The following is a 7,959-nucleotide window of genomic DNA, read 5'->3' on the forward strand; positions in this document are numbered from 1 at the left end:
TCACATGCTCACACACACTCACAATCACATGCTCACACACACACACACACATACCCACGCACACTCACTGTCACCATCACTGGCAAAGACCTCACCACGGGGACACATACCAGTGGTAACCTCCCTAACACTGAGCCCACATACATACGTAAACTCACACACCCTCACACACTTGCAATGACATGCTCACACACACACTCACTGTCACCGGCAAAGACCTCACCACCGGGACACTTGCCAGTGGTAACCTCCCTAACACTGAGCCCACGTACACTCACATACTCACACACCCACGCATACTCATAATCACATGCTCACACACACTCACAATCACTTGCTCACACAATCACATGCACTCACACTCACACACTCACTGAATCCCATGCACACATATACTCTGAAGTTCTCACTCTCACCCCTGGTTCTGTTTGAGACCCGTTTTAAGAGGTCTGTGTAAATGGGTCAGGCTGATATCGGGCTGTTTTGCTCAGAGTTTGGGAGGGGGTCAGGGGGCCGAGTGGTAGTTTTCTGAGGACCAAACTCCCCCCCCCCCCCCCCCCACACCTCCAGATCTCGCCCCCTTCATGGGAAGTAACTTATCTGCAAACAAGAAACATAAATATACTAGGAAGCACTGGGCACATTTTCTGGGAAGTTTAGAGAAGTCCAATGTTGCACCTGTAGCCCTTGTACCCCCGGGGTACTGAAACTATGCATGCTGCTTTTACCTGTGTGGCTAACAGGAGGCCTGAGCCTCCGCCACTGGGAGCCTGGGATACACTTATTACACGGTGCAGCGCCTCCACCGGTAAGGGATCCCAGCGTGGTGGGAGTATGCCCTCACCGGAACCAACATACACAGTAATTACACACGTTTGTATAAGCACAGTATTTACTAACTCTCATATAATGCATGTACCATATCATAACGCAGTAACACAGTAACACAGCGTATGACCCAACAATACACAGTCCGTGTGAATGTCCCCAAACACTGAATGTCTGATGCACTTAACCACTGAGTGTCTCTCTCTCAGTGTGTGTGAGGTAATAGCGCACTTGTTGGGGCCTGGTGGGGCACTTTGGAATACCTCCCTGGTCTTTGTCCAGACCAGGATAAACAGCAGCGATGGGTAGACCCGCGACGTGGACCCGCGGCACGGTCTGATGCTCCTCCCTTGGGTAGATCCTCAGGCTGACTTCTCTGAAGGGGCCTCCAGCCGGATGACACCTTACAAGCAGTCTCTGCTATGGAGTCCTGATCTGCTCTCAGATAGCAAGCTGCGCTCTCGTGCACGTAGTGTCCTGCAGCATCTCTCACTCTAATGCGATGGTGAGAAGGGTCCTTACCTTCAAGGCCTTCCCTACAGCAATTACATTAAGTTCCTCTACTGTGTCCCAGGGGACTAACTGGGCCCTTGGGGGTAACTTCTGGCCTAGTCCCTGGAGCACAGCTCCGTGGACCCTACCTTCACCTTCAAGGTCCAGGTCTTGACTCCCCGCTTCCTCTCCCAGCTTGCCTCATATCCCCTTTTCCTTCCAGGAGAATCCAGCCATCTGATTCGCTCCCTGGCGTCATGCGGTACCACCTCCCTATGCAGCCTGGGAGTTGTAGTCCCTGCTGGGCCTATGTTGCATTGGGGCCGCGTGCGTATGGCGTACTGCGCCTGTGCAACTCCTAATGGCCGCCGCGGGTGCTCTGCGCATGCGGGACCTTCCGGGGGTGAGTGCACAACCAGCAATGGCGGCACCCTGCGAAGGGAGCCGCCGGCGAACCCATCGCCATCCCTAACAACAGCGGAGGTAAGGGGTGAAACCAGGGGACTGGGGGGGCCGGAGGGGATATCTGGCTACACGCCTGTTTGCGCATTAAATGCGCGGCGCCCCGAATATAACTCCCCTATAGTCTGTGGAGCTCCCGGGTAGGGACTATAGACAATACTCGGACACAGAGATACGCCGTCCCACTTTATCCCGCCGCTCAGATATACGGGCCGGCACATCCGCACGGACGCCAACTCGTATTCAAGTCAATGTGCCGCCCAAACGGCGTCAACTTTTCTATGCGCATTACATCAGTTCCGTGGGTAAATAAGTGCAGGGTACCACGAATATCAATCCCACGCGTGGTCACGCTCCCGCGTCGCTGGCATCAGAAAACAGTAAGTGCGCGTTCAGCCGCGGAAACGGTTTGTGGTTCCTGTATTTTATATCATCCCCGAGGGCCACCAGCTCCAGTCCCCGAGGTCCACCAGGTCCAGTCCCCGAGGGCCACCGACTCCATTCCCCAAGGGCCATTGACTCCAGTCCCCGAGGGCCACCAGCTCCAGTCCCCGAGGGCCACCGACTTCAGTCCCCGAGGGCCACCAGCTCCAGTCCCCGAGGGCACCCAGCTCCAGTCCCCGAGGGCCACCAGCTCCAGTCCCCGAGGGCCACCGCCTCCAGTCCCCGAGGGCCACCGCCTCCAGTCCCCGAGGGCCACCAGCTTCAGTCCCCGAGGGCCACCAGCTTCAGTCCCCGAGGGCCACCAGCTCCAGTCCCCGAGGGCCACCAGCTCCAGTCCCTGAGGGCCACCAGCTCCAGTCCCCGAGGGCCACCAGCTCCAGTCCCGAGGGCCACCAGCTCCTGTCCCGAGGGCCACCACACTCCAGTCCCCGAGGGCCACCAGCTCCAGTCCCCGAGGACCACCAGCTCCAGTCCCCGAGGGCCACCAACAGGTCACGGTTTAAGGATATCCCTGCTGCAGCACAGGTGGCTGAATCAGTGGCTTAGTGGAGACTGAGCCACTGATTCAGCCACCTGTGCTGAAGCAGGGATATCTTTACAATATGACCCGCTGGTGACCCTTGAGGACTGTAGGTGGCCGCCCCTGCTGTATGGCGTCCTCTGGCGTAGCACCGCTTAGGTAATACAGCCCCGTATGCCTCATCGTTGGTACCAGTCAGGAGCAGGGGGAAGGAGATGGCGCGGGTGTAAGGTACATCGATAAGTTATAGATGGGGGGGGGATCAATTTATTAACCCATGCAAGGAACATTTAACCATTTATGTGCCACAGGGGCCACTCCTCTAGCTCTCCCGGGCTTTGCAGACCCCGTGGTCACCACGTGGTGCCCTGACGTGTCTCTCCCCCCAGGGAAGCTGAATTTGGTGGATTTGGCGGGGTCGGAGCGGGTGTGGAAGTCCGGAGCGGAAGGGGAGAGGCTGAAGGAGGCGCAGAACATTAACAAGTCGCTGCTGGCCCTGGGGGAGGTGATCCAGGCGCTGAGAGCCAGGCAGGGCCACGTGCCCTTCCGCAACTCCAAGCTCACCTACCTGCTGCAGGACTCGCTGGGCAAGGGCAACAAGACCGTCATGATGGTGCAGGTGCGAGGAGCTGCCCGGTGCATGCTGGGAGGAGCGGCTGTACCGCAGTGCATGCTGGGAGGAGCAGCAAGAGACAGGTGCATGCTGGAAAGAGTAGCGGTAAAGCGGCGCATGATGGGAGGGGAAGCGATAGAGCAGTGCATGCTGGGAGGAGCAACGGAAATGCAGTAAATGCTGGGAGGAGCGTTTGATAGAGAAGTGCATGCTGGGGAAAGCAGTGCATGCTGGGAGGAGCAGCAGTAAAGCAGCGCATGCTGGGTAAAGCAGTGCATGCTGGGAGGATCAGCAGTAAAGCAGCGCATGCTGGGGAAAGCAGCGGTAAAGCAGTGCATGCTGGGAGGAGCAGCGGTATACGTCGCTAGCCCCGAAAGGGTTATTTGGCAAGCTCTGACTTTAGCTGATCCCTACAATCGGTGAGTCTGACTCAGAATCGGGGGGACAGGTGCTGTGCATGGACAGGTAACCCCTTATCTTCCCTCGCAGGTCTCTCCCCTGGACGGGAACGTCGGTGAGACGGTTTGCTCGCTGAAGTTCGCTCAGCGGGTCTGCAAGGTGGAGCTGGGTCCGGCATCCCGCAGGATCGACAGCGGAGCCGTAAAATCTGAGATCTGATCCCGTCCTGCGTCCCGGGCGCCCACCGCAGGGAGGGTTAACATCCGCAGAGCATCGCAGGGAAGCCAGACGTGACCCCATCCCGGGCGCCCACCGCAGAGAGGGTTAACATCCGCAGAGCATCGCAGGGAAGCCAGACGTGACCCCATCCCGGGCGCCCACCGCAGAGAGGGTTAACATCCGCAGAGCATCGCAGGGAAGCCAGACCTGACCCCATCCCGGGTGCCCACCGCAGGGAGGGTTAACATCCGCAGAGCATCGCAGGGAAGCCAGACGTGACCCCATCCCGGGCGCCCACCGCAGGGAGGTTTAACATCCGCAGAGCATCGCAGGGAAGCCAGATCTGACCCCATCCCGGCGCCAACCGCAGGGAGGGTTAACATCCGCAGAGCATCGCAGGGAAGCCAGACCTGACCCCATCCCGGGTGCCCACTGCGAGGAGATTTAACATCCGCAGAGCATTGCAGGGAAGCCAGACTTGACCCCATCCCGGGTGCCCACCGGAGGGAGGTTTAACATCCACAGGGAAGACAGATACCGGGCGCCAACTGCGGGAAGATTTAACATTGTTAGAGAGTCATGGGGAAGCCAGATCTGACCCCATCCTGCGTCCTGGGGGCGCCCACCGTAGGGAGGTTTAACATCCGCAGAACATCGTAGGGAAGCCAGATCTGACTCCATCCTGGGCACCAACCGTGGGAAGGTTTAACATCATCAGAGCATCATGCGGAAGCCAGATCTGATCCTGTCCTGGGCGACAACCGTGGGAAGGTTTAACACCTGCTGAGTGACGGAAGCCAGGGAGGAAGCCAGATCTGATCCCATCCCGGGCGTAGGGTTGCCAGGTGTCTGGTATTGGACTGTCCTGTATTTGGATACTCTGTCCAGTAAAAAATGAGAGTTACTGTAATACTGGACATGTATGTGTCCGGTATTTTCCTCCCTGGACATAGTGACCTGATGCACCTTTCACCATTGAGTGCAGTATTTTCGGAGAAGCCGCCTGGCAACCCTATCCGGGCGCCAACCGTGGGAAGGTTTAACATCCGCAGAGTGACGGAAGCCAGTGGGGAAGCCAGATCTGACCCCATCCCGGGCGCCAACCGTGGGAAGGTTTAACATCCGCAGAGGGACGGAAGCCAGTGGGGAAGCCAGATCTGACCCCATCCCGGGCGCCAACCGTGGGAAGGTTTAACCTCCGCAGAGTGACGGAAGCCAGTGGGAAAGCCAGATCTGACCCCATCCCGGGCGCCAACCGTGGGAAGGTTTAACCTCCGCAGAGTGACGGAAGCCAGTGGGGAAGCCAGATCTGACCCCATCCCGGGCGCCAACCGTGGGAAGGTTAACATCCGCAGAGTGACGGAAGCCAGTGGGGAAGCCAGATCTGACCCCATCCCGGGCGCCAACCGTGGGAAGGTTTAACCTCCGCAGAGTGACGGAAGCCAGTGGGGAAGCCAGATCTGACCCCATCCCGGGCGCCAACCGTGGGAAGGTTTAACCTCCGCAGAGTGACGGAAGCCAGTGGGGAAGCCAGATCTGACCCCATCCCGGGCGCCAACCGTGGGAAGGTTTAACCTCCGCAGAGTGACGGAAGCCAGTGGGGAAGCCAGACAAGTAGGAGAACCTCGCACTAAAAAAAGGAACCCGCAGTGCTTGGAGTGGTATTAACTACTTAAATGCCAAACGTGCCAGCAGAGCACAGCTTGGAATGGCACAATTGATCACTTCGCTGCCAGTGAGTGCAGAGGGCATTAACCCTTAAAGGTCAAAGGTACCAGCAGAACATAGCATGGCTTAACCTCTTCAGTGCCAAAAAGTCCAGCAGCTAGTTATTAGGTTAACCCCTTAACGGCAGGTGGATAAGCAGAGCATGGCTTTCTTTTAACTCCTTAAATGCCAAAGGCACAAGAAGAGGAACACTGAGCTTCCATGGGCCAGCCTTTACCAGCAAGGAAGCAATAGGATGTGACTTTAAATGAACCATTTCACTGCTATGAAATGCAGCAGAGTGTGGTGCTACATTAACTCTATCTGTGCTGGCTGTGTGCAGAGCAATACATCAAGATTATTCCCTGATAAACACCTGCAAATCCGTCTTAATTACCCCCACAAAGCTGCACAGAAATACTCATTTCCCAGTGACTGTCCATGATCAGTACAGCTGTGTGTGCACACGGGGGTCGGACATTCATACATGTGCACACGGGCGTAGAGTATTCATACATGTGCACACGGGTGTCGGACATTCATACATGTGCACACGGGTGTCGGACATTCATACATGTGCACACGGGTGTCAAACATTCATACATGTGCACACGGGTGTCAGACATTCATACATGTGCACACGGGTGTTGGACATTCATACATTTGCAGATTCAGGGGGTGTTCATACATGTGCAGTTTGGGGGGGGGGGTGTTCATACATGTGCAGGTTCCGGAGGGTATTCATACATGTGCATGTTCCGGGGTGTGTTCATAAGTGTGCAGATTCCGGGGGTGTTCATATATGTGCAGGTGAACACCCCCCCCGAACCTGCACATGTATGAAATCCCCCTCCCCCCGAACCTGCACATGCATGAAACCTCCCTCCCCCCGATCCTGCACATGTATGTGCAGGTTTCAGGGGGGTGTTCATACATGTTCAGGTTCGTACATGTGCAGGTTCTTGGGGGCGTTCATACATGTGCAGATTCGTGGGGGTTTTCATACATGTGCAGGTTCTGGGGGTGTTCATACATGTGCAGGTTTTGGGGGGTGTTCATACATGTGCAGGTTCTGTGGGGTGTTCATACATATGCAGGTTTGGGGGGTGTTCATACATGTGCAGGTTCAGGGGGTGTTCATACATGTGCAGGTTCGTACATGTGCAGGTTCGGGCGGGTTGTTCATACATGTGCAGGTTCCGGGGGGTGTTCATACATGTGCATGTTTTGGGGGGTGTTCATACATGTGCAGGTTTCGGGGGGTGTTCATACATGTGCAGGTTCGGGGGGGGCTTCATATATGTGCAGGTTCCGTAGGGGTGTTCATACATGTGCAGGTTCCAGGGGGTTATTCATACATGTGCAGGTTCCAGGGGGTGTTCATACATTTGCAGGTTCCAGGGGGTGTTCATACATGTGCAGGTTCCAGTGGGTGTTCATACATGTACAAGTTTGGGGGGGGGGGGTGTTCACACATGTGCATTTTCCGGGGGCGTTCATACATGTGCAGGTTCTGGAGGGCGTTCATACATGTGCAGTTTCAGGGGGTGTTCATACATGTGTAGGTTTCGGGGGTAGTTCATACACATGCAGGTTCGGGGGGTGTTCATACATGTGCAGGTTCGGGGGGTGTTCATACGTGTGCAGATTCGGGGGGTGTTCATATATGTGCAGGTTTCAGGGGGTGTTCATACATGTGCAGGTTCCGGGGGGTGTTCATACATGTGCCGTTTCTGGGGGGTTCATACATGTGCAGGTTCCGGGGGGGGGTTCATACATGTGCCGTTTCTGGGGGGTTCATACATGTGCAGGTTCCAGGGGGTGTTCATACATGTGCAGGTTCCGTGGGGTGTTCATACATGTGCAGGTTCCAGGGGGTGTTCATACATGTGCCATATCTGGGGGGTATTCATACATGTGCCGTTTCCGGGGGGTGTTCATACATGTGCCGTTTCCGGGGGGTGTTCATATATGTGCAGGTTTCGGGGGGTGTTCATACATGTGCAGGTTCCGGGGTTTTTTCATACATGTGCTGTTTCTGGGGGGTGTTCATACATGTGCAGGTTCCGGGGGGTGTTCATACATGTGCAGGTTCCGGGGGGTGTTCATACATGTGCAGGTTCCGGGGGGTGTTCATACATGTTCAAATATTTAGTGTTCAAAACTGGGGGAAACCAGAGCAAAAGTATCGGCAGCAGAATGAAGAAACGTGTGGGTGGGGTGTCTGGGTGTATTTTCTGAGTGGGGTGTCTGGGTGTATTTTCTGAGTGGGGTG

General features: G+C 56.0%; 1 protein-coding gene across 3 annotated transcripts in view; it reads left to right on the plus strand.

Annotated features, from left to right (window-relative positions):
- The window catches only part of LOC142474895 (kinesin-like protein KIFC3), a 203,022-nt gene extending 195,580 nt beyond the window's left edge, over positions 1-7,442 (plus strand). For 2 of the 3 annotated variants that reach the window (XM_075581037.1, XM_075581038.1), the window contains 2 exons: positions 3,136-3,365; positions 3,849-7,442. In XM_075581037.1, the coding sequence (XP_075437152.1) occupies positions 3,136-3,365; positions 3,849-3,977 (359 nt within the window). In that variant the 3' untranslated portion in view covers positions 3,978-7,442. Of the gene's footprint in view, positions 1-3,135; positions 3,443-3,848 lie in introns of all 3 variants that reach the window. The other variant, XM_075581039.1, reaches the window with a different exon arrangement.
- The last annotated feature ends 517 nt before the right edge of the window (positions 7,443-7,959 follow it).

The sequence above is a fragment of the Ascaphus truei genome, chromosome 2, assembly GCF_040206685.1.
Source record: "Ascaphus truei isolate aAscTru1 chromosome 2, aAscTru1.hap1, whole genome shotgun sequence".
In the NCBI taxonomy this organism is placed as follows: Eukaryota; Metazoa; Chordata; class Amphibia; order Anura; family Ascaphidae; genus Ascaphus; species Ascaphus truei.